Below are 26,751 nucleotides of genomic sequence, written 5' to 3'. Positions count from 1 at the left end.
GTGACAAGTACTGTAAATATGTTTGTTATAATCATATAATATTTGTATCTTGTGATATCAAGAAGGAAGTTTATTTAAGTAAAGTATATATATTATACTGCTATAAATGATCAGCGGGATGAGCTGAGTTGATTTAGCTATATCGGTATTAACCCCCACGGAGCAAAATATTTCAAAAAAAAGCGATTAATGTAAGGAAATTATGGAAAACTCGGAAAAATTACTAAGAAAGATTTTTATTATTTATAATCGTATTTATACCCTGAACAGGGTATATGAAGTATGCCCCAGAAGAAAACGTCTGAGACCCTATAAAATATACATATGTATAATATATAAGAATCAGATCGGTAAGAAAATAAAAGAAATACAAATGGATATGTGCAAATATTTTTTAAAAATTTTTGGTGCCATGATATGTCGTATAAAGATTTTGGTGAAAATTACTTGATTGCTCGAAACTGATATACATAGTATGTATGTATGTACCATATTTTAGGTACAGTTCGTTATGAAAAGTGAAAGTGACTGTAAAAGGAAGTTCGATATTTCTTGGCTACTAAAAACAAAATAAATTATGATTTATATGCAATATTATATGCATTATCAAAACTCCATATTTATATTTATGACATTGTAATAATAAATATTTTAACCAAAACAGAAAACTTAGAAAACTGCTTAACTTTTATTCGTATATATACTTACATATATTTGAATAATAATTGCTTATTTAAATATTGATTGAAAATCTGATTTACTTAGATAAAAAAAAACAAATAAGATAAACAAATACAAATGTAAATTTCTTAATTATTATTGAATCAATTTATGTGAAAACTTTTTGTAAGTATGTACATTTTTTACGATTTTCGATTTCACTTTTAGTTTGTTCTGTGCATTGAAATTCAAGTTTCGGCTTAAAACTAGGTTTCGATTCACATAATTAAGAATGCACCGAAACGGTCATATCACTAAAAGCTTTGCAGCCTATTAGCCGCCTGGGTGGATGGTCATTTGGTCAGGTCGGTCCTTTTGAAAGTCTCGCTCATTTGTTATGTGTCATATCAGGCGATTTGCATACGCTTGGTAATTTTCTTCGTCTGCTGCTGTAATTTTCTACACTTTTACTCTGCCGATCCACAACACAAACGAGCTTGCTTTCCTTTCATTATACGTGAAGCATTTAATGGCCGTACATACATACATACAAACACATGAGCGTTCAGTCGTAAATGAAACAACGCTCACAGAGCGGCGCTGTCATTAAAACAACCGCCGTAAACCGAACGAAGACCAAAGCTGAGATGCAAATGCACCAGCTGCGGCAGCAGAAACTCCATAAACGCTCGCATCACCTCAGCCACTAATGAAAGTAAACACGAATGACCCCAATTAACGGATAGAACTCTCGAACTCTCTTATGTGGTGCAAATACAAAGCCGAGACGAATCGTTTAGTCGGATATGCACTTGTAAGGCATGCAGCGGTTAAATGTGCAATATACCATATTTACATCCAATATGTACTTACATATGTCCGTATGTGTATGCACACTTGTAGTTGAGTACAACCTGAAAACGGCTAGTTGTGTGGCTTTGTAAAATTTGTGACATTGCTGGTGCTGGTAGCCAACATAGACACACCTGCACTATGCAGCGGGACAGAAGGGCAAACATAATGGAAGATTGAAAGTTGAAGCATAAATTTTTGAAGAGAAGTGGGTCAGTATACCTAGAAACATTTGTAAGTATGCATAGTTAACTGAAAAAGGATATTTTATACTACACATTCATAGATCTTGGTTTTATACTGAAGACCAAACTCTTCATCGTGGATAATTTTATCTTCTTATTCTTATGTTATAATAGAACACAACGAGTAGTATTCAATAATACTCTTACAGATGCAATTAATGTATCTTCATTTGTTCCGCAAAGTAGTCATCTTGACCCGATTCTGTTCTTGTTATTTATTATCGATATCTCTTTTGCAATATAGTACTCAAAAATGTTATTATATGCCGACAACGTAAAGCTTTTTAAATCATATATATAGTTACCATATATCATATATAGTTACCAAATCCATTCTGAAATTTAAAGTGCTTTTAAAAACTTTTTACTTTACGGTTTAGGCATTTTCGATGGGATTCTAGGTTAAGTCTTCCTTCATAAACTACTTAAATGCTGCGCTTAGTATTTCTTTTGAAAATCCTGAATGGAACAGTTTCCGGTTTCGCGTCTGAAGTTAAATTTAATGTTCCGGCTCCTTTATCGAGGCAGTTCAGACTTTACTGCTAAATCTTGTAGGTCGAATTTTGAACTAAACGAACCTTTCAGCAGTATATGTCATGATTTTAATTTACATCCTTCACATTTGATTTATGACTGACTGACCTGAAACTTAGCATGATAATGCTAAGATACCAGGAGAAATTTTCCAGATGAGACCACTATAGCATATAGCTGCAAAGTGTACTATCAAAATCCAGTTCTTGTATGTAAACTTCTTTATTTGTGGAGGGTATTTTAACTTCAGTGTAAATGACTTTAACGTTTTTTCTGATTTTATCTAAACTGAAATAGATATAGACTTGTGATCCAACTAATGAGATACATATTTGATAAAACCGTTCAGTGTTCATTTGCAATTGCAAGAACAATTGGTTTGCATAACCAACTTTTTTGACCGACTATGCGCTTCAAGCTTAGATGCATTCAGAGATTCTGACTAAATAAATAGAATTCAATCGTTTCAAAAAATTTTAAATAATGTATGCTCATGGTGTTTCCCTCAATGGTATTAGATAGGAAAGAGAAATTAAGGTTTTAAGCCGGTTTATGTGTGGATAAGTTTTTTTATGGCAGAAATACTCTCATAGTTTCCAAAAGAATGGTATTATTATTTACTAGTAGTTTAGGTTTATCACTATTTTCAGTCTTCAGAAAAAACACGACAGACAAAATACCGTGCAGAAAGGACCATAAAAAATAGGCGGAAGCTAGTAATTAGTAAAATTTTCTTCCAGTTGTGCCAAAATTAAGAAAGAGCTGAAATAGTTAGTTTCTCTGGATCATCGAAATTCGATTTAAGATCCCTTCTTTAGGGATACACATACAAATTGACTCATTTGCTAGATATTTAATGAATGTTTTCCTTAAATTTTTACAGTGTATCTGGATTTTGACACACAAAAACGAGTCCTCAAATATTATTACCTAGAAGCAGTTGATGGATTAAAGTACTTAGTCACTACGGCTGACTCCCTATATATCATTTCAGACACAAAATGTCTTTGTACGAAGATAGTTCAAGTGCCAAAATAGTATACATTTCGGCAGAATAATTAATTCGGCAATGAAAAAATTTGAGATAGAGATAAAAAAGATAGATAGCCGGTAAACTTACAAAACTTTTTGGATAGGGGATATAAAAGAGTAAAGTAATAATATCAGTTCAATCTAAGCGAATAATGAAGAATTTTCGTATTGACGGTGCCATAGAAATTTTACGAATCGTTTTAAGAAAACTATTTTTGAATTACTCAGGTTAAGCTAGGTTAGGTTTGATGGCTGATCGTGGCGGAAAACGCCTGTAGTTGGATATCAGCTATCGGGAAAACTTTCTGAACCTCTCATAAATCTGCATAGGTGTTTTAATTATATTTCCGCTATTTCACCTCGATGTCTTAAAGTATGTGATCCAAGGTGTTTTTGCCTTGATCTGGTAAAAGCGGAACAGTCGAGAAGGAGGTGTTGAGATGATTCTATCTCATCTTCTCCCAAAACCGCTGATTCATCTGCAGCAGATATTCAATTTTACCCCATGAATACCGAACGGACAGAGTCAAGCTAGAACTCCTACATCCATTGAATGGTGTGCCTTGCCAAGAGCGAAGAGTTCAATCGACCTCTTACGATTTACCCTAGGCCAGAAGAAGATTGCTGAGATGGTCTGAGGATCAACAGTCCAGTAATGAACCACAAGAAGCCCACGGAGCTCATACTCTTCCTCATTCTGCAGTTATTGAGACTGAAGTACCTATTCTAGCAGGCTCATGGCTCAGGCACCCCAAACCAGTCTAATCATAAAATAACTCGATGTTAAAGATAAGAAGTCCAGACATCCCTTCACTAGTCTTGAGAGCACAGTCAGCGACCTCAAGGCTAATCTCGCTACCCACTTTCAGAGTAGATTGTGACCACTCTGAAGGAGGCTGCGCTCCGGAGCAGTAGATATGCTGCTACCTTTATGGTTATGGTATGATTATGGTCTACTTGGAAGACGCTGCTGTGGTCAGGAAGCCTTAAATCGGAGCTTATGAAAAGTTCCCGACAGTAATTCATTATGAATCAAATAAATGATTTAGAAGGTATGTACATTAAACCTCTTAGAGGGCGAGGTCACGCCAATGTTTTTGTTTTAAGTATTTAGCCCGCGGGTGTCCCTTGCTACTGCGATCCTCTGTGCCAAATTAAAGTTTTGCATCTTTAAGTTATGGCATTTTAGACGTTTTTGTGTAATGACGCTTTGTGGGCATGGCAGTGGTCCTATAAGGCCCATCTACGAACTCGTACCTTTTTCCCAAGGAACACATATACCGAATCTTAATTTCTACGCAAGTTACAGCTCACACAGACATCCGGATTTCAACTCGTCTCGTCATCCTAATTATTTATATATATATATATCGATTAGCTTTAGGTGATACAAATAACCGTTATGTGAACAATATTCTCACACTCTGTAGCAACATATTGCAAGCGTATAAAAAAAAGCAATTTGTAGTGCGCTGAATTTTATATAGTCATATTAGCTCAACGGAATTAAAATTAACTGCCTTTATTGAATATACAATACTTATTTAGTTGAAATTTACAGAACAATATTCATCTCTCCTATATCAGACATACATACAAATATGAATAAACAATCTCGTTCATCGGGAACTTTTACAACAGTCAATTAAAAATCAATATATACAAAATCCATTTCTAAAACAAAATTTTTACTAAGGTATAATTACTTAATTCGTAAATCATCATAGCACCATGTCAAGTAATTTTTATAGAATTTTTCATTAAAAGTAATATAAAAATTTTGAAGCGAATGTATTTTTAAAATACATAAATTAACTTTTAATTTCCATAAGTAACAACTATTTGATGAATATTTCGTAGGATTAATCTGATACTTATTTACAAAACGACATTTTCCCACAATATTTAGGTAAAGCAGTACATTTATTACAAAATCAACGAACTCGGTACTAACAACCTCAGAGTATGTAGAATATAGAATTTTTCGGAAGAATATAAAAATCTCATAAACCGTTATTGATACCTCCAAACTTTCATCAATTGACATTTTAATAAAAATAAACTGATTTCCATCCAATCAGTACAAAGGCATACTTTCTTATTATTAAACACGAAGAATTTAAGCTGAGTATAAAAGAGACTGAAAATAAATACGTACATATCGTACTTAGCACTTAAAGATTTGGCATGATATTCTTGTGGTTGTGTTCTCTGCAAGTACGAATTTATATACAAACATTAAAAATTAAAATATCATTGCATATATATCGGATATATAATAATCACCTCTGTGCCTGTTTTCCGCAAAATACCTAAATGCTTCCTCTCTTGCGATGCAACTTCCTTAGATAGCAAAGTCTGCAATGTCAGGTAACTAACTATCATCACAAGTCGACTGCATAAGTGGCTACGTAACCAGTTGTCGGCAAAGACGCTTGCGCTTTAGCTTTGGCGCTGCATTGGCTCTCGCTATTTGGCGTGGCTTCGGACTCAGCATACGAGAGCGCTAGAGCCGCATCGTTGTCATTGACGTTGCGTTGCGGGGACTGCGTCTGCGTGCCATGTCGTTGTACAAACGGTGCTTCGTGTATAAAAGCGCCGCGGAAGCAGCAAATCAGACAGTTTCGGCCGTGCGCTGAAAGTGAAGCAACATTCGACGTTTCCATCTTATTTAAATTGGTTTGGACTCCTTCGTTCGCTCCATTTGGCTGTTTTGGGTGTAGGCGCGTTTTAGTTAAGAGTGAAATTGTTTGTATTTAGCTGTATTTATGTGTTGAAATATCTACTCGCTAATTAAAACGTACACAAAACCACAAATATTGGATTTGCATTCAAGGCGATTGTTGCGACAAAATATAAACTGATTAACACCCACCAACTGGTATATTGCGCCAAGTGAAAATGCGGTTTACAAAGGTCGGCTTGATGCCTACTATCTTGCTGTTACTCGTTGTCAGCGTGCAAGCTGGGCTTGTACATAGACAAAGTCGCAATGAAAACTTAATTGCAGCTCCCGCTGAGGAGAATCTGATACCAGTGCAGATTGTACAAGAAGGTCAGCAGTTGGAAACCGAGCAGATTAAGCCACAACCAGTACCACAGGCTAGCGAAACTGAACAATTGAAAACCACCGTAGAAAATAACGAAGCTCCCGGACCCCAAAACATCGCTGAGGAAATAGCAGAGCCCGTTGAAACTGCAGATAATTTGCAAACCGCTAATGCTTTGCTCGAAAGCGAAAGCGAAAGGCAGCAGGATGAGCAAATTATTCAACAGGAAGTCAAACAGGCGATATTAGGTGAGAATCGTGAGCTCTTGCAGGCTGCAACCATTGCTGAGGAGGCAACGCAAATACAGGAGGCCAAGGAACCGCAGCAGCTACTGAAACAAGCGCAGGAAATCAATATCGAGCTGAAGAATGGTGTACCGGCTGAAGCCTACGAAGCCGCTGTCGCATATTTCAATGCACCTGAGGCTCCAGCCGCGGAGTTGAATACTGCAGATGATGTAAAAAGCAACGACCAGTTGAAATCCGAATCGTTGGTCATCGACAGTTTGCCTGTTGAGTCTCAAAATGCTGTTGCTGTGGAACAGCTTGTTTCCAATGAACCCATTGCGGTTGTTGATATCATCGCCGATGAGCCTGCGCCTGCCTCTGTCGACCAACTACGTCAGGTAGCAGCTGTTGCAGCCGCCACACAAGCTACGCCCACCCAAACCACCACCCAACAGAACTTTGTCCAACAATTAATACAAAATTCGCCGCTTGGTCAGTTTTTTGGACAACTGTCTGGCCAACAGCAACAACAGCAGTTGGCAACGCCAGGCGTACAAGTAGCTGCTGATCAGCCTGCTACACCCGCACCAACACTGCCCGGATTTCTGAATCCTCAAAACGCTATAACTCAGGTCCAGAATGCTGCACAGAGCGTTGCAAATGCCACCGCACAAGCTTTCCAGGGCGTTCAACAGTTTGCGAATAATTTGGGTACACAATTTCAAAACACACTATCGAGCTTGGGTGGCCAACAGCAACAAGTTCAGCTAAGTACTGCCGATTCAACCACACAACGTCCTCCTGGTCCCATACAGTCGTTGATTAGCAATTTGGTCGGTGGCAATACACCAGCTGCGGGTGCAGTTGGAGTTACCGGTGCTACTCCCAATCCCGCTCAACAAGGTCCTTTCCAAGGTATTATCAGCTTTTTGCAGGGCGGCAATCGACCACCAGCCGCTGCTACTAGTGGCACCGTAGTGGCTATTGCACCAGCTCCAGCTGGCTCCATTATATCTGCAGACCCTTTACAGGTGGACAACAAAGTTGACGAGGTCAAAACAGATGAGTTGACAAATGCAGTGGCAGAGCCAGAACAGCTGCCAGGAGAGGAAGGTGGAGAGGTTGATCAGTCCGACAATGAAGTGCGCAACAGCGCCGAAGTTGGTCTCGACTCCCTGGAGGATGGCAATACGGATCAGTTGATCATTGTCGAAGACGACGCAAGTCAGCAGGGACGGAAGAATGTTGAAAAGGCCAAGAAGGTAGTATAGATCGAAAAATTGCGCTTATTATAAGGTACTATAAGTTCTCAAAGTCAATAGTTTCTGCATTGCCATTCTATAATTGCTAATGTAGCAGTGGCCAAGATTTATTTACTAAGCCACTTATAAAGCCTCATCCAAAATTTTAATTTTAATTTATAAACTTAGTTTTATGCGCGATATCATTGTAAGCTCATTAAATTCTATTTATTTCATTCATGACTGTAATTTTAATCCAAAACAATAAATATTTAATAACTATATAAACTTGTTATCAGTACACATTTGCTAAAAGTACCGAATACCAGAAGTTCTACTTTTGCATATTTGTAAGTGTGGCATGGTAATGGGTAAAGGTTAATCATTTACGTTTATTACTTGGAGATATCAAATGGTCCAACAAGAAGGAAAACCTCCAGTACATTTTGTATATATAAAGAAGAATTGGCAAAGGAAGCGTAATGGGAAATTTAATTTTTTTTATCCCAAAAATAAACCCCGCCCCGTCTTGGTGCTAACGGCACAGTAGTATATGATAACTTAAACTAAAGAAAAAAAGGAAGGAAGAGCTGATTTCAGGTGTAACTGTAAGTTTTATACTCTCACAATTTGTAAGGATCAATGGCAAGGAAATAATTTCAGGTGTTGACAAAACGTTATATTAAAAACTATGTATGCTAGTTTCTTATTATTTTATATTATAGCTCATAGATTCTAATTAACGCAAATGCGATTTACATACGATGCATATATGTAACGAAGAATACTCTCTGTGTTCGAATGTAATTCTAAGTTCGTTAGTAATTCTACTATCTTTTTTATAGTCAGTGCCTTAACTGTAATCTCTGTCTGTCCGTGTGTATATACGCGAACTAGTGCCTTAGTTTTTGAGGAAATTTTACATACATACATTTTACATACATCCTAGAAGCATGGCATAAAACAAATTCAAAGCGTGGAAAGACGCCCACCACCAGAATTGTATAAATTGGGCCTCGAATTGTCTTCGCATCTACATTCTTTGGAACTTATCCTTAATATTAAATTAAAAATTACTTCCGACTTTTTGTATACATTATTTATACTTTATTAAATTGTTGTAATTATTCTCATATATATTATTTTTATTGAATCACTTATATGTTAAGGTGGTTTAGAGCAGGTAGAGTTCAGATTTGCAATATAAACATACAAACCAAAATGAAATCAGTTTCATTTGAAAAATGCCAACTCATAAATCATTGAAATATAAAATATTTGTCTAAGTATTTTTTACAAATAGTACAGTTTAATATATGTATGTAGTAAGTACATGTATTTTTGTATTTATGTATATATTCGTATATACTCATATATGTAGGTAATGAATAATGTAAATATATAATATATGTTATGCCTTTGTATATTGAAGTTGACGCTTGTTTTTAGCTTTAGTATAACTGAATTGGACTTTGTTGCTAGCAAATTATAAAAACAATACATAATAAATAGTATGTTAACAGACTTCATGCCAAATTATTCGCAATTCTTGTATATAAGTACAATGTTTTTTAAGATATTTAATAATTGTTTGAAATACAATACAAGCAGATTTCAGAAGGGGCGATTGACCACGATAGGTAGATACTTCTAACTCATATATTTATACATGTTGAATTAGAATAACAAGTCTTATTTAATACGAAGAATTTGGTGATTAAAAAAATTTGTTGTAAATAATATTGATACATCTTCCAACTAGTACAGTATTCAATGAGTTTCGAAGTAAACATAAAATTAGCGGTGCTTTCAGTTAAATGCCAAATGCTTTTAAAATCAGCTTAAAAGTATGTAATGTCTACAGTTGTTTAAAGCTCGTTGCAAAATCACAAGCGCCCACAAAGATCCGAACTTTACTTTTTCGATATTTATTTCGTTTATTTAGTTTAGACGATGATGGCATTAGTAATTGTACTCGCGTTGTATACGAGTAAGTGCGAATAATAAGTAATTAGTATTTAATTTTGATGTCAAATATACGTCACGCACTGGAAGTCTAATTGTCAAAAATATCGACATAATAATGAAAATTGTCGAATTCGACCGCTATGTAAACACTGTTTCTATTACCGAGGAGCTTAACCAAAAATCTTCTGGAACCATTTAAGTTGGGCTGAATTTAAGAAAAAGTTCGATGAAGTTGTGCTACACGAGTTAACGCAAAAACCTCATGGACCAAATTTTCATCTGCGAATCCCTGCTGAATCGCAACAAAAGTGATACATTTTTGAAATGGATGTTTACTGGTGATGAAAAGTGGGTCACTTACGACAACGTCAACTGAAAACGATCGTGGTTGAATCGTGGTGAGCCGGCACAAATGATGTATAATCCGCGATTGGCGGTCAAGATGGTTTTGCTATGTGTTTGGTGAGATTCGTAGAAAATTATCTACTATGAGTTGCTCCCCAATGACCATACCCAGTATTTGGACATGTACTGTCAACAATCGGATCGTCTGAAGGAAGCAATCGTGCAGAAGCTGCCAAGTTTGGCCGCACACATCCATATTGACTCGCCGGAAGCTCCGGGCGCTTAGTTGGCTTGTTTTTGTGCATCCATTTTAGACTCAGTTTAGACTTGGCGTCATGTGATTACTACCTGTTTATGTTTCTGTCTATGACGAATGATTTATTGGTGAAAAACTCAACTCAAGAGAAACTTATGAAAACCGGCTGTCCCAGTTTTTCGCTTATAAGAACGAGGATTTGGAATTGCCTTTAAACTACTAGCAAGTTGTCGAACCAAACGATGCATATTTCACCAAAATTGGATAATTATAATTATATAATGGAGTTATTTTTACTATAGTAAATAGTACACTCTATACGACTAATGACAGAGATTTAGCGCACTTGCATTGATAATTAGAAACATTACTGTTACTTGTAAGGAATCGATATTTTCATGAATTTATTATTAGTAGATCAATACTGTTTCTCTCGCCTCTTTAAATGCGTAACCAAATAACTGTTATAATTTTCATTCAGATTTTATTTATTTATTTTCGTTAAATTTTGTCATAAATTCATTGGACAATGATTTAGCGCAGTTATAGTTTTCGGTCATTAGTTGTGTTTGGTCTAACAAAAAACTACTCTCGGTAATAATGTAATAAATAAAGTAATAAATGGTGTCTGTATAATTCAACGGTTTTACTTTCTTTAAATGTAACTTTATTAAGTATTGTATTTCACAATGTAGAAAGTGCGTTAAATCTCTGTCCATAGCTGTATATACATATGTATACTTTGTCTGAATGACAATACTTTATTTAATCGGTTATAATTGTATGTAGCCCTTATTATTAGGCCAGAAAACAAACCTAACAAAATTTTTTGAAATATAATCTCAACAAAAACCAAATTAATCGCCGAAAAGTTTTACATGTTTATAATTATTCATCTTATAGAATAATTATTCATGTTATTATTTGTATCTCTTATTCTTGACTTGGTTTTTGGACATTTCTGATTAATTTCAGTATTTTAAATAAAATTAATATTCATGATTTTTCCAGTTTAGCGGTCGTTTTCAGTTCTAACGTGACATCGTAGACATCAGTGTTGCGATTTTTTAATTTAAAAATTTTGAAATTTAAATTTTTAAATCACAACATCTATATTATAAAATTAAGTCTTCAATCATTAATTCTGTTTTTGAAATTAAAAATTAAAAAAATTTTAATTTCTAATCTAATATGTCTGGGATTAAAAATTTAAAACTGAAAATTGTATTTATTAAATTCATGGTAGAAATTTTAAATTTTATTAATCCCAATTCAGAATTAAAAATTGATAAATTTTATATCGTTTAAATGTGTAAATTTGCGGACCAGTGCTCTAAAGTATTGAAGATGATGCCTCTGTGCGAGCTTTAGTTCAAAATGGTAGAACACAAAGTACGCAAGCCCGAAAAATGTAAGTTCTAAAAACATTTGGCTTTGAAAGTAACTTTTATTTAAAATTTTCGGGATTATAACATAAAAAAATTAATTCAATTATATTTTTAATGCCTTCGGTAGACATCCATAATATGACAGTAAATTGGCAAAATAACACACCATCAGCGCCTAAAAATATGCAATACAAATTCTGAAGTTAAGTACAAAGGCACTACATTTGGCATATTACACAAAATAATTCGCACACTACATAACTACAAACGAGTCACAACTCAAAATATGACAAATATTCAGGAAGAGCAAAAAACAGTTCCTGTAAAAATTATTGACATTTTACAGTCAAATCATCGTTCATAATGTAAAATGTCTTCTAATATAAAGAGCGTCTTAATCGAATATTATAGTTTAAAAGAGAAATTAAGAGACATTTTTGAGTTAAGACATCATATAACAGTGTGATAATCACAGTTATTTCATCGAAAATTAATCATTTCAAAAGGAAAAAAATTGATTTTAGGAATTTTTGAGTGGTGATCCTTTTGTATTTAGTGTACGAATTGTTTGTTTTATAACTGTAGCACCGAAAGATTTCGAGCACGAAAGATAAAACTATTTGATTTTTCAAAAGGCGAACTAATTTTTTAATTAAAAGCTTTCGCTAAACTGGTTTAGTATGTAGTTTAACCTGAATAAATGTATATGAAGGTGAGCTCTCATATGTATGTAAGTATGTGTGCACTTATGCAAGTACTCTTAGTAATGAAGCCGTTTCATGATTTGTTTGCGTTGCTTTTCATATGATTCCAAGTGAATTCCACTTTCGAAGTTTGGTATGTATGTATGAATAGTTGCAGGTGTATATGTGAGTATAAGTTTATTCGTACATATATAAATTTATTTTGGTTACATACATATGCGTCTGTATGCATGTACATATGTGTTGACAACAAAATAGGTGCTGAAACAAATTGAAGGACAAATATTGCGAAAGGTATCAAATAATTGCCTTACTTCATTTGAACACCAATTTCATTTTACAATTAAATATCGCTTGCTATATTTATGCAGTTGTATTAATTTATATCATTTACATATATATATGTAAGTAGTATGTTATGGGAATACGCATTGAGGAGGCGATTGCAAGTAAATATGTATGTACAATTATATTTTTCACTTGAGCAAATGTTACTACAATTTATTTAGTTGCAGGCTTTGGCATATATTAGCTAAGTATTTACTTTGGTATGCGTATGTGTGTGTGTCGGTGTGTGTATACGAATACATATAAGAAAAACGTTTGTATTACTAAGTCAAGGTATACAATAGGAAGGATTCAATACGCACATTTCGAACAATGCAAGCTATTTGTTTTAAAGGTTATCGTCTTTTTTCTAAGTTTTCGTTTTGTTTTTGGATTATTTTTTTTTTATATGAGTTCTCGTTACATTCATATATGTTGTAGTTGTAAATAAATTACTGCTTACTTCATAGGTACATCTGAAAAGCCTTTACCGATATTTGTATTATTGGTTCGTGCATGAACGTACACACATACATATATAGTTTTTGTGTGCTTACAGTTTGCCTAATAACTAAGTTGGAGGAGATACTAATTGAGCAATTTGGTTTAGGTAACTACTTGCATTTTAATTAATACATTTTTGTTTTCAAAACGATTATTACATCAATAGATTTCCACACATGCTAACATACACACACATACTTACTTTATTATGAAAATGAAAATATACAATACTTGAAGGTTTGTTTGCTTAGTTCTTCCTCTTAAAGCACTTCACAGATATTTTTTACGATTTTGTAATTTTTAATTTATTCTTCGCACACCGACAATATGTGTATGACAAATGCAAATTCCATTAATACCAAATGCTATTACTAGTACAAATACGGTTACGTATTCAATACAGACCTATACTTACACTTCTACCGTAAACATGTATGAATGTGATTGTATATGTGTTTCATTTTTGCTTTTGTTTCTTTGGGTTTGATATTGCTTTACACCATTTCCATTATATATGTATGTGTACTGAGGATATGAAATTTTTTATAGCTTTCGCAGTTTATAGCTGATTTTATAAAAAAATAATGATAAATATAAAATAAAATCGAAAGTTGAAGGCTCTTCACACTAAAATGTTCTCGAGCAAGCTAATATTTTGAATTCATAAAGTCAGTTTTTAATTAAGTTCGCACAAAAACATAACAATTTCAGTCAGCTCACTGCTGTTCAAAAATGATACGAGTAGTTTTTAAAACGGAAATACTCGGTTTACTCTCTGTATAGTACTATGAGCCATTAATTTCTCGCAACTGTCTCGCCTCAAACATTAAATGCATACTGGTGATACTAAAAATGAAAAAAAGTCAAATTTTAAATGAATTTATTTCAGAGGAAAATTAATTGAACTACCTTTCCTTTAAAATAAATTAATTTCTTTACTAAACAATTCAAACATTTGTGGCTCGTTCCAATGTGTATAAAGAATTCATACCTATCATATTTATATCTTGTATATATATATATATATATATCATTCTTTCTGACGTTTCCTTCTACGCGTTACAAACTTCGTGGCAAACTTTATATACCTTGTTTGGGGTATAAAATGGATAAAACTAATTAGCCATATGTTTGCGATTCATACCGGTCACAGCATAGATTTGCGACTCTATTCCCATCATATTGTACCTAACACTTCAATTTTATACGTGAGAAGTCTCATGAGTTTAAGTTTATTGAAGTTCTGTAGATTTCATAACCTGCTCAAGCACCCTTTAGTTATACGGTTATTATTAAATTATATAAAACATTAATCAACAGATATAGCTTTGAGCTGGGGCGAATTGATTTCCAGATGACAGAAAAAAATCTTAGCGCAAACAGTGTCTATAGTATGTGCCAATTCTTACCTAACATATACGGAACAAAAGGACCCCTGTGGATATGGCTGACGTTTTACCAAAAATATGAATATATTTTGCTGGAGGCCAGGTGCAAAGATTGACAAAAATCGATAAGTACTTCCCCTAGCTTCCAAATTTCGTAAGTAATGATGTAAGCCACACTTAATCTGTTACCGAGTATATCGATACCCCAGTCTGTGCTATATAATGATTTAAGTTAGTGTACTGTATAGTTAGCTATGCCGAGTAAATTGTCTGATTATCTTAATAAAATTCCATGGAAATATTGTCAAAGGCGAATTTTATCTAGAAGTCAAAAGTAGGTCGGTCCTGACCTTGATTTATCCTCATGTTCTTAATATAATGAACTTCGTGCCTCTTGTAGCATAAGGTCGGTCCATACATTCTACTAACTCCCATATTCTCAACATAATGATGGTTGATTACAATCGAAAAAAACTACAAACAAGAAATAATTTTTTTGTGGTTGATATCTTAGAAATGATGTTTCAAAGTGTCCAGATTACGAATTTAATCATGAAAGTAGTAGTAGTGGTAAATGTGCTCCTGTTTTTACGATTACTGCTTATCTTATATTATGGTTATTGGCATGAAGTATGGAATCATGAAGTCGCAAAATTCCCAGAAATCGGTATGATCTACCAGTAGAAGTTAATGGGAAAGTGAAACATTTGGCGTAAATTTTTTTATTTTCTGAAAATGATGTCAGTGATTTACAATAATAAGTGATAAGAGTTAGGAATGTTATAGCAATTCTTCAAAACAGTAGATGTGCAAGAATATTGTTTTAATTACATTTCTAGAAAATTTCCGAACCTTAGTAAGGAAAAGTCCAGAAGTGGAATATTTAATGGTCATCAAACACGGAAATTAAAGAAAGATACAGATTTACAGAGTTCCGGAAATTGTAGCTTGGAAGTGCGGAATGTTAGGTATAAAAGTTGATGGGAACGCCGCATGATGGCAGTGTTGGTCCTTAAAAAGAGATTGTTAAATGTAAAATTATAAAAGAAATGCTCCTAAAAACAGTTTTATTGAAATATACCAAATGTTTTCGACACTCTTCTCTCTGTTTACTCGATTTATACTTATTTTTTAAAATAAAACCGACATTATAAATACATAAAGTTTCATGAATTGTGAGAACAAGTATATCCAAAATCGATCTTATATATTTGGCAACAAAACCACTGTAGACCAGTGGAATTAATATTGAGTTCATGTAACATTTTTGCTGACACTTGGAAAAACTCCGAGAGTATAGTTATAATTGCTCGACTTCTTTACTTGTTTATATTTGTGCAAGTCTTATTGGCTATAATCAATAGATAAACAATATAATTGAGCTAGAAAAAGGAAAAGTTTATCGTTGATTGTTGAATATTTTTGAACAATAAGAAGGGAGTAGAAACCCCGAAAGGAGATCCTTTTAAAATTCCTAGCTACATTATACACTCTTAGCCAGTGTGACCAAGTTAATTCACATAAACTAAGCCCTTGCAATTTAGCTTTCATAAAGAGTAGTATGTTATTACATTAAGTTAAGTTTCTATGTGCTTGTGACTCAACAGTTCGCAAACCAATAAAACAAAATATTTTTAAATATCATAACACTATAAAATTTTGTTAAGTTATGTTTTCAGCTATATTTTTTGTTGCTTTGATTATTTTTTAAGCGTACGAGTATTTGCAAAAGCCGAAACTTCAATGAAAATGTATGTATATATTGATTTATATAGATTACTTTTAGTTAAATAAAGTATGTATGTATATCTTTAAAGTTATCTTAGTTTTCTTTGGACGATTTAGCTGTATTTTTGTTCTCGTTACTTTCATAGCTACTATATTTATAATATTTGCCTTTTTACGATTTACATCTATATATGGTTGTATATATTTAGGTTTAATTGTAATAATTATGTGTCGTCTTTATTTTAAGTCGATTACATTCATAAATATTAAATGGAATTATAACATTTTCAGCGCTTCCTAACGCGTACGGAAGGGCAGGGCTTATTAGGCAGGGCTGGGTAGAAGACGGAAGCTATCAATTACATATACACATTCATATTTAAACGAATATGTATATGTATTATATTTTAGGCGCGTGGAGTTTATCTAGTTATTAATGGAGTATATTCGAGTATATGGGTCTTTCCATTCTAAAATCAACTGTGTTTTCTTAGTGTTCACGTTTAATATATCTTTTTATGTTTTGATTAACTAACTAATCTTCCAATGGGAGAGAAGAAGAAGACTAGAGAAATTCTTCTTGTTCTCACAAAGAGTGTCTTTACAGCAAGAAATAAATTTGTGTACATAGATAGCCAAGCGGCTTTGAAATCACTAAGTCTTTTAGGGCTTTATGAAAGAACTTTGGCCGGGGCATTCTTGACAAGGTCTCGTAGGTGGCACAAATGAATCTTTTTGTACTGATGAACTTCATCATGAGCTCAGGATGGTTCAGGGAGGTTATTATAGATTGAGGGGATTTTAGTCCCGGTGGTTTCACATTCAACCTACCAACTACCTGATCAATTAATCAGTGATCGAAAGATGATTGAGTAACAAAGCAAATAATTTAAAGATCATTAATTAATTTTACGTTTTTTTACACAGATATGAAATTCTGTCGAACAATTGGTTTGTAAGATGCAGCTTTTTAAGTGATTCAAGTTTTAGTATTCTGAAGAAATGGGCTAGAAGGAGATATGTGTGTTAACGAAACATTATACGATTTTTAATAAAAAATAAATGCTGCTGATACCAAAAATGGCTCTACATCAACCGAAGCAGCAATTCACAAGTGATTTCCTAATTCCATACAAGATATATAAGCAATAAAAACGATGAACGAGATTGTTGCGAATGAAAACATTAAACAAATCGCCAATATTATTATAGATGAGCTTTAAAGGAGGTTGATCGAGTTAACTGACACTGACAAGTTATTATAGGAGATTCTGTGTTAGACAAAACGTCATGGCTTGACCAAAGCACAGTATCAAAAGTTAATGAAAGCAATGTTAGAATTAAATGGTTTATGATTCGAATGGCTTATGCATACACTCACGAAAATTCTCGATAGAAACCGCTTACAAAAATGGTAACGAAAAGTTAGAGATGGTATTGAAGAGTTATAGGAGGAAGTTGATCGTACTCCATGACACCTAAATTGAATAATACCCAATATTTCAGCCTTCTACATATAACACTTTTATCAATTAAATAAAAAATAATACAAATATTTTTATTAAAATTCAGAATGGCTTGAATATAGAAAGTCCCATATACAACCATACAAATGTATGCTCTTGTGTATTATCATATACCCACATATTTACATAGAGACTACTTTCTTCATTTTCATTCTAAAATTATTACGTATGCATGTGGGTATTAAAGTAAGACTTGATTCTGTACAGACTTTATATACGCGGTGCGTTAAAAATTATTTGACTTTAATTTAGGTGAGTTTATGGAATTAAGCTTAGTTAATTTAACGCTTCCTTTCTTCCGTTAGCAAGCTCTTGCGACTTCTCGCATGCCTTACGCTCGCACTGATTCACCGTTAATACAAAACTAGTTAATTACATATAGCTTAGTGTAAATTTGTGTATGTACGTTGGTTTGTTTGTAGTATGTGTGCACATTTTATATAAGCTTAAGCTGCAATTACAATAGTTTAACCTCTAAATTTTCTTATAAATTCGTTTCAGTCCTTTGTGGCAAGGCGTTTGCTGCTACCGCTGCGGTGACTTTCACACCTTCGACGTCATTCGCCGACGCCGCCTTCACTTTGAGCTCTCCTTCGTCGCGGTTGTTTAACGAACCCGTTGCCTTCGCCGCCACCGCCGCCGCCGCTGCATCCTTTATCAAAGGTGGCTGTACCCTCGCACCCAGACCTGGTCCCACACCAACTCCACTAAACAGCTTCAAGTGCCGCAATGTCTTCGCTGTGGTTTGCGTACGTTGGCTGCTAAGCGTCACTTGTGAGTTGGCGCTGCTCAAGTTGGATGCCGACGTGTTGATGCCGCCTCGACCGCCACGAGTGTTGCTGGTGCGCATCGACCATTCGTTCTGCTTGAGCAAGAATTGCTTAACATTGTATTCCATTTGGGCAATGTCCACGTGCTTGGTGGTGGTATGGAGTTCGGCGCTTATGGCGCGTGTCTTATCCGTATCACTGGGATAGTATTTGTAGTTGAGTATATCACAAGTAGGCTGATCGGGCAGCGTTGGTGTTGTGCTGCAAGCGCTGTTGTTGTTGTTATTATTATTGTAGTTATTTAAGAAAGTCTCAGCATTGGAGGCATTCGGATCAGGTGTGGTGTACGCCACAGGTAGGCCGGAACGTGTGGTACGTCGAAAATATGTGTTTGTGGGGTAGACGTGCATGGTCAGCTGTTTGCTGATGCTGTCCGATGGGAAGTGATTGAGAAGTGCGCTATTTTTGTAGTTGTTGTTGTTAAGACTAGAGTTCGTATCAGTTTTAGGTGAGAGTGAGTCTTCTGTAGACTTATTCGCGTCATCTAACGGCTGATGGGAGCCATTTGTGTGCGGTTGTGGCGTAGTTTTATACCCCGAATCCATTGACAGTTTCTCCATGGAGACCGAGTCCAGTGGATCTAGTGTTGAAAATGATGATTGTCGATCTGTACCAGCTGAGGAGTCGCAATTGTTCAGAGAGTTCAGTGCTTGTTGTTGCTGCTGTATGCGCTGTTGTTGCTGCTGCTGTTGCTGTTGTTGCTGCTCCAGCTGTTGCGTATTACTTTGCACCCATTCGGCCACACGATTGAGCTGTTGACGCCGCAACATAATGCTCTCTTGAATGTCAATAGCATCACTTATAGAACTCGACTGTGTGCAGGACTTGGAATTGTGTGAGGTCTTGGAGCCGGACTCATTTTGCAGTGAATGATAGATGCTTGTATGCTTTGGCTTCTGCATTTGCTGAGCACTACTTACAGTTCTCACTGGATCGTTACGCATTTGAGTTGCTCCCGTGACGTCTAATGAAGTTTGCGCAAGCGCTATATCCAATACGCTGATCGTCGGCGTTACATTCGACTTTGAAGTGAGCGAATTTCGCTTTTCCTGCACTTTTTCCTCTGGCGCCGTGTTGAGTTGATCTGCTTGTACTGCTGTTTTATCACTTGTAATAATGGCTACTTCCGTTAGGTCTATAAGTGCTGCTGTTGCACCATCAGCAGTAAAGGTTTCTCTACAATCGCTTACGTCACCTAATCGTTCATTTGGGGTATTATTTGTTACCACACAGCTGTTTGGACTCAGTTCGTTTTCAGGCATTCCACACTGTAGGTCAGTTTCATTGTGATGCGCCTGCGTGCTGGTATTATTTTCTAATGCATCCGCTTGTATGGTAATGACATCTGTCAACTTTTCATTTCCTGCATCCGTGGTATAACCGACGTCTGCATCTTCTGCTTGGTGCGCTGCTACTATTTCTGTACTCGAAATATTTGTTGCGTTGGAAGTTATGATGTCCTTAATGTCATCTAGTTCTTCGTCCAAGAGACGCTCTCGCCGTTTGTAAATAATGGGCGTAACTGCTTCCATAGACTCTATGTTATCTAGCAATATATTGCTTTGCCCATTATGTTGTATACGCATAGCGCAGAGACGTGGTCCGCGGTTTTTGGGGTTTTCAGCCTGTAAGGAAGGAAAATTAAATATATATAAGTTTAACATTTAATTTATGACCGTGGTTTTACAGTGCCTAAGTGGTCAAGTGTCATTTAACAAAAACTTCTTATCTTAATAACCTCTTTATATTCGCCCTTAGTCTACATAATAACATATATATTGTCTTGAAGATAATCTCTATCCAATTCAGCAGAGATGAATCTGATTAAAGTCGACCACCATTTAACTTTTTAGCAAGCCTGGAGAAAGCTAGCTATTACCGTTAATACTCCACTATTCATGTTTTGGGAACACCTCGAAGACATTTTTCACATATTCTACTTTGATTGTTCGCTTACGGAAGCAGTTTTAAAAACGAAAACGAGAATATCTACTCAAAAGCGCATTGTTAGATGTTACCAAAACTAATTACAAATTAGAATTAAATGAAGCTTTACTATTAATATTATATAAAGTCCGCGTAGAAAGATGGAAGCCGGAAGAACGTCTTTTTAGTAATATTGTGAGAATATTGTATTCAACTGAAGGGTGTTTAGTTTAGATATGTGACTTTCATGAAGAAATAAAACGTATATAGTTTAATGTTATGGATATGAATTTAGCTTAATTATAAAAATAAGAGTTTGTCATTATATTTTAAAAATGATTTCGGGCAAGTGAACGCCGCGGCTGGCAGGAATAAATTCCAGTGGAGAGGCCTAATTGCCGTATGTCAGCAATAACGCGCCGAATATTTTCTCCCAAGCCGTCAATCCTGTCGGCATTATCTGCGTACACTGGCGACTGCACATAAACCCACTAAAAATAATACATTTATCATGGGTCTATAGCGTTCCCCATTGACTGTAACATTATCGCCGGCTTTATTTTTGAAGAAATATGGACCGGGAATCATTGCCCATAGAACACACCAAACAGTGACTTTTTGAAGATAAAACGGCGTCTCAACAATGGCTTGTGGATTATCATCACTACGAACGCAACAATTTTGTACATTAACGTATCTATCCATCACCTAATGGTATTAAATTATAAGTAAATAAAGATAGCCTCGAATTAAAACAAAAGGGTTTTAAGTTGGTAACGGTTGGGCCGGTTAGCAATGTAATAAATTTCTTCACAAAAACTTTCTCTCTCACTTTTCTAGTCTTGGTATCATTGTATTTAAAACATTTCTCTAATCTCATTAATTCTTGTATATGCTCTTCACTTTTAAACACTGTAAGTACTTAGTCAGCAATGTGTTGGTTCTACTTACCTTGATGGTTTTAATCAAATTCCTATTAAAGGTCTCGAACATCTTTGCGCCCTCGCAACTACTCGTTCTGCTCCACAGACTATTCTCGCTGCCGGTGATTCCAGATTTCATGAGATTTTGCTTAGGATCGGAGGCACTACATACACTCGCTGGTGATTTCATTTGCTGCTCCATTGCAGGCTCAGCTAACTCTATGCCCACACTTGGTTTTAATCTACCATAATCCAGTAAATTAGATTGTGAGCTTGCGCTGAGCAAAGGTTTCGCCTCGTCATCCAACTCATCATTGCCTACTGATTTTGGTGTTACTTGATCCGTCACTTTCTTGGCAATATTTTGAATTGTAGCATTACTGCCACTACCAATAGCGGCATTTAGTAACTCCAGCGCAGTGCCCCCACCCTCCAGGAAGCGGCGCTGAAAGCCATTCTTCACCTGCATACCAGCTGCAAGGCTATTACTCGTCTCCAATAAATACTTCTCATTCCCATAAGTACCCAAATGTGTGGTTGGATAAAGTAAGGTGGTGCTCAACTTGGCCGCCGCAATGCTGTTTTGATGTTGCAAAGCACCACTGCCAGCCGTACGATCACACAAGCGATGATGTCCCAATATGGGATTCACCATCAAATCGTCCTTTTTGGCTGGCGTAAACAATTTATCCATATCGTTGAGATCCGATACAGAACTTTTCGTTTCCGAAATCACAGAATCACTGGATTTCACCAATTTCATCAGATAGGGACTGTTGGTGCGTGAAGGTGAGTTCAAATTGCTATGACAACGTAGGCACAATTGTGTGAGCGGTTCGTTAAGAGTACCGCCGGCGAGCTGCAGTTGGAACGGAGTTTGCGTGGAAACTGTATAGGACCGCGAGACGTCAGCCAGCACCGTGAGATCCTGTTTGGAACATTGACAAGTGTCGCAGTGCTTAACTTGACTCGCTTTCAGTTCGTCCTCGAGGAACTTTGCCATAATAATGGGTGAAATCATATCGGGATCGTTTGAATTACTATTGTTGTGGGGCGATGAATTTGCTATGGGGTTGCTGTTGGTGTTATTGCTGTTCGTAATAATATCAGTATTAAGATCGGTGTTGGACTCACAGGTGTTATTATTGGTGGTTGTTATGTTGTTATTTAGAAGTGGCTCCTTGATATTATTGTTGTCATTATTGCCATTGTTATTATTGTTACTACTACTGTTATTATTGCTGAGATTCATATTGGAATCCGTTGAAGTCCGTTTAGCATCTAAAGGGGAGGGCGGGCAAAATATGAAATTTTTGTTATTAATTGTACAAAGTAAATTAATCAGTTTATACAAGGCTTGTTCAAAAATTTTTGGCGAATTTTGAATTTTCGCGGGCTACGTGTATTCGATTTTCGATTGTTTTGTTGCATTATGTTGGTAAATTTCCCTTACTTATGCTGACTAGCCCATTTTGAATGTTTAGTTAATTTTTGACAGTTCTTTTGCTTAGACGCGTTTTGGTTCGTCCTCGATTTTTGCTTTCCTAAAAAATGGATCAAGGAATTTGTATACAATTTTGTGTGCAAAGCCAAATTAAGTGCGCGGACGCAATCCGAATGTTGACTGCGGCATATGGTGAAGCTACTTTGGACAAAGGCAACGTTTATCGGTGGTAACAAATGTTCTCACAGGGTCGAGTAGATGTGACGGACGCTCGAGCACGTTAACAACTGACGAAAACAATATTGAAGTGAGAAAAATAGTATTGTCCAATTGTCGGATGACCATTATAGAAATTACTGAGGATTTAAACATATCGATTGGCTCGTGCCATTCGATTTTAACCAATGATTGGGTATGAGTCGGGTCGCCCCGAGGTTTGTGCAAAAATTGCTCAATTTAACTAAAAACAGCGCCGCGTTGACATTGTTCAGGAGATGTTGGACCGAGTCCGCAACGACTCAGATCTGCTCCAGAAGGTCATGGCTAGTGACGAATCATGGGTTTATGGTTATGACGTGGAAACCAAAGTTCAATCATCCAAATGGAAACTGTCGCATGAGCCAAGACCAAAAAAGCGCGCCAAGTTCGGTCGGATGTGATGGCTTAGCTCACAGTTTTCTTCGATTGTAGGGGCGTCGTGCCTCATGAGTTCTTGCCAAACGGTCATACGATCAATAGAGAATATTACCGGCAAGTTATGCGCAATTTACGCGAAACTCGTGCTCAATTATTTGGCTAAAAAAGAAATAATCATACCGTATTCCCCAGACCTGACCCGTTCCAAAAACTGAAGAGGCCCATGAAAAGACGACCCTACGCTACGATTGTTAAAAACTGCATAGATGGAGGAGCTCAACAAGATCACAAAAAATTACTTTTTAATTGCTTTGAGGATTGGAAGAAAACGCTATATCTAGGAGTGATTACTTTGAAGGGGCCACAATAGATATTCCTGAATAAATAGACACTTTCTTAATAAATACAAAATTTGCGATACTTTTTGAACAAACCATGTACACAAATTGATATTAAATATGTCGCCAAAAATGAAAAAAAAACTGAAAAGTATAATATTTTAATTGAAAAACAAAAATACAAACATTTTTTCCCGTTAGAGTGTATGCACAATAAAAAACTAGCATAACAAATGATAAATGAATTTATTTCAATATTGTATTACGAGTTAATTACAAATTACGAATAAAAGAAAACAATAGTGAATAGTTCCATAAAAAAACAAATTAAATTAATTTAAAGCTCCATCAATTGATATAATAGTTTTGTCCATTTAACGAATGTTTGTAACAGCTAAAACTAATCGAGATAGATATGGAGTTATATAAGTGTGTATATAAATGATCAGGATGGCGAGACGAGTTGAAATCCGGTTGACTGTCGAATCGGGGCGACAAGTTCGTAAATAGGCGTAATCGGATCACTGTCACGTCCACAGAACGAGATTAATTGAAAACGTATAAAGTGCCATAACTAAGCTCCACAATAAGATAGATAAGTATAGATTCCAATAAGTTTAATGTACATATCTCCTAAACCTTTCAAACTATAATAATCAAATTTGCTCAGCATTTATCTCTTTGGTACCCTTGTCAAGTGTGTAAAAGGATGAAATTGTTTTATAACCCGCTCACTACCCAAATAACAATTTTGTTAAAAACCACTAAATGCGCGATAAATCAATAACTATAAAAAATTTTACCGCCGGGATGGTACAAAAGGGCTTTGTAGGAGCCCGTGTCATATTTGGACGATAGGCGTGGTCCATCTTTTGGTGAAAAGCCATATATCGGGACCTACTCGACCAATTTCAACCAAAATCGATATATAACATCATCCTGACATTCCCATGTTAGGGAGAGAAAATGGGCACACCTACTTCTCATATAACACAATTTCAATCTTTCACTTTTCAGTAGTATAGGATAACTTTTCCCGAATAGTGCGTTTGAGGTGTTCCACATTACAACCAAAAATTTTCCAAATCGGACTAAAACTGCTCTAGCCCTCAGACCATAAAACTAATATCAGGATTTTCAAACATCTAGTTCCCGTTACTCGTTATATATTGGTGATGGTATGTGAGGTATCTTAACGAAACTCAGAGAGCATACTTTTTTGTTGATAATATGTGGTAATGATAAGAATATATAAAATACGGCTGGCTTTATATAATATTGAATATATGGTAAACAGTTTAATACCGAAAATATGTGAAACTGGTCCAAATACCCTAACTCCCATACATATAATGATTTCCGTTATTTCGTCAAACCTTATGCCGAATATATCGGTCAATGTGTGTGTTATATATTTATAAAATTGCTTAAAAATATGTTCTCGAGTATACCTGAGTAATGTTCAAGGTTTGTGCAATCAGCCCGGACCTTTTGTGCCCCAATATACCCTATATAGTGATTTCTGACTTCTCACTTGTCTTTAAACTGTTAAGGTTGGTCGAATGTGTGAAATTAAGGGGAAAAGCTTTCTTAAAATTATGAAGGTATGTCCCCTTCTTTGATCCTGGCAAGTTGCAAGAGTATGAAATGTTGCGTTACAACCGAACTTAGCCTTTCTCACATGTTTTTGTTAATTTTTTGCTTGAAAAAAAAAAAAAACTTAAACAAATAATTAAAAAAGCACTAATTAACATATTAAATATAGTAATTGTAATATCAAAGTAAGAAAAACAACAAACTTTATTTCGAAATAATAATATAAATAAATATCCATTAATTACAAAATGTCGTAAATTGATGGCAACAATAATAATAAGGAACAACAATTATTCATAATTTCTATTTCGGTATTTTGCCAAATCATTATGAGTGATTTCTGTTTGATAACGTAGTATATTTATAAAAAAATGTATTTTCTTGGATCAAGAGTTGACCCATAAAGTTCAATGTCTGCGGATATTGAGCAGATCGCCTTATAATTCTGTTGCAAATAAAAGTGTTACTAAACTCGTTAATAAAAATATATGTCAGCGAAGATTATATACATATGTATATGGTATAAACACTACAACAATATTAGTATACACTGTTGTGTATGAAATTAAAATTTAGAGTGCTTTCAAAAATAATATTTTTTCTTTGCGCAATCAATTCGCGGAAAACTGTTTTTATTGTTTTTGCGTACGATTCGGTCAGTTTTTCGATCTCCTTAATGTAATGCTCAGTATAAGAAACGTTTTGAACCAGCATTTCAAACGAAGCATCCTTAAGGTCCCAAATGGACTATTAAAAATTTGCAGCTCTCAAAGTGTTGCTATTTCTGTTTACAATGAAAAAAATAAAATTCAAGTAAAAATATTTTGATAAAACATAATTTCTTGATGGGATATCATCCTGTCCTGAGTCTTATCGTGACCTTATTTGCAGATATGATGCATCTCAAGGAGTGCATTTTATAGTTTTTATCACCAGAAAACATCGCGGAAATTCAGAAAAGTGTGTTAGGTGCCCGTAAAATGAAATGCATTGACCACAGGTCGCAGTGCATTCCGCAACTCTCAATCTATATATCTAGTAACATCGTTGGTATTTCAAAAAACGGTGTAGATCAATCTTCCA

General features: G+C 35.2%; 2 protein-coding genes across 3 annotated transcripts; one reads left to right on the top strand and one right to left on the bottom strand.

Annotated features, from left to right (window-relative positions):
• Nucleotides 1-5,937: 5,937 nt before the first annotated feature.
• ImpE2 (Ecdysone-inducible gene E2) lies at nucleotides 5,938-8,120 on the top strand. The gene has a single exon (XM_014241263.3). The coding sequence runs from the start codon at nucleotides 6,225-6,227 to the stop codon at nucleotides 7,869-7,871; it is 1,647 nt and encodes a 548-aa protein (XP_014096738.3). The 5' UTR covers nucleotides 5,938-6,224; the 3' UTR covers nucleotides 7,872-8,120.
• A 7,686-nt stretch (nucleotides 8,121-15,806) lies between these two features.
• LOC118681175 (serine-rich adhesin for platelets) lies at nucleotides 15,807-26,441 on the bottom strand. Of its 2 annotated transcripts, none has more exons than XM_036364793.2 (3): nucleotides 26,318-26,441; nucleotides 21,683-22,935; nucleotides 15,807-20,430 (listed from the first exon to the last, which is right to left on the bottom strand). In XM_036364793.2, the coding sequence occupies exons 2-3, from the start codon at nucleotides 22,904-22,906 to the stop codon at nucleotides 18,460-18,462; spliced, it is 3,195 nt and encodes a 1,064-aa protein (XP_036220686.2). In that variant the 5' UTR covers nucleotides 22,907-22,935; nucleotides 26,318-26,441; the 3' UTR covers nucleotides 15,807-18,459. The 2 variants fall into 2 exon arrangements, with proteins under 2 accessions (XP_036220686.2, XP_069967074.1); XM_070110973.1 differs by lacking the exon at nucleotides 26,318-26,441 and having other exon boundaries at nucleotides 21,683-22,730; nucleotides 22,789-22,930.
• Nucleotides 26,442-26,751: the final 310 nt, after the last annotated feature.

This window comes from Bactrocera oleae, chromosome 6 (assembly GCF_042242935.1).
Source record: "Bactrocera oleae isolate idBacOlea1 chromosome 6, idBacOlea1, whole genome shotgun sequence".
In the NCBI taxonomy this organism is placed as follows: Eukaryota; Metazoa; Arthropoda; class Insecta; order Diptera; family Tephritidae; genus Bactrocera; species Bactrocera oleae.
Note: the sequence above shows the minus strand (reverse complement) of the source record. Positions and strands in the feature narration are given on the sequence as shown.

Excerpts from the sequence above, each read along its gene's own strand:
- LOC118681175 (XM_036364793.2), bottom strand. The coding sequence starts at position 22,906 with ATGAATCTCAGCAATAATAACAGTAGTAGTAACAATAATAACAATGGC. Across the intron at positions 20,431-21,682 it reads ATTTGATTAAAACCATCAAG|GCTGAAAACCCCAAAAACCG; the intron begins GTAAGTAGAACC and ends CCTTCCTTACAG.
- ImpE2 (XM_014241263.3), top strand. The coding sequence starts at position 6,225 with ATGCGGTTTACAAAGGTCGGCTTGATGCCTACTATCTTGCTGTTACTC.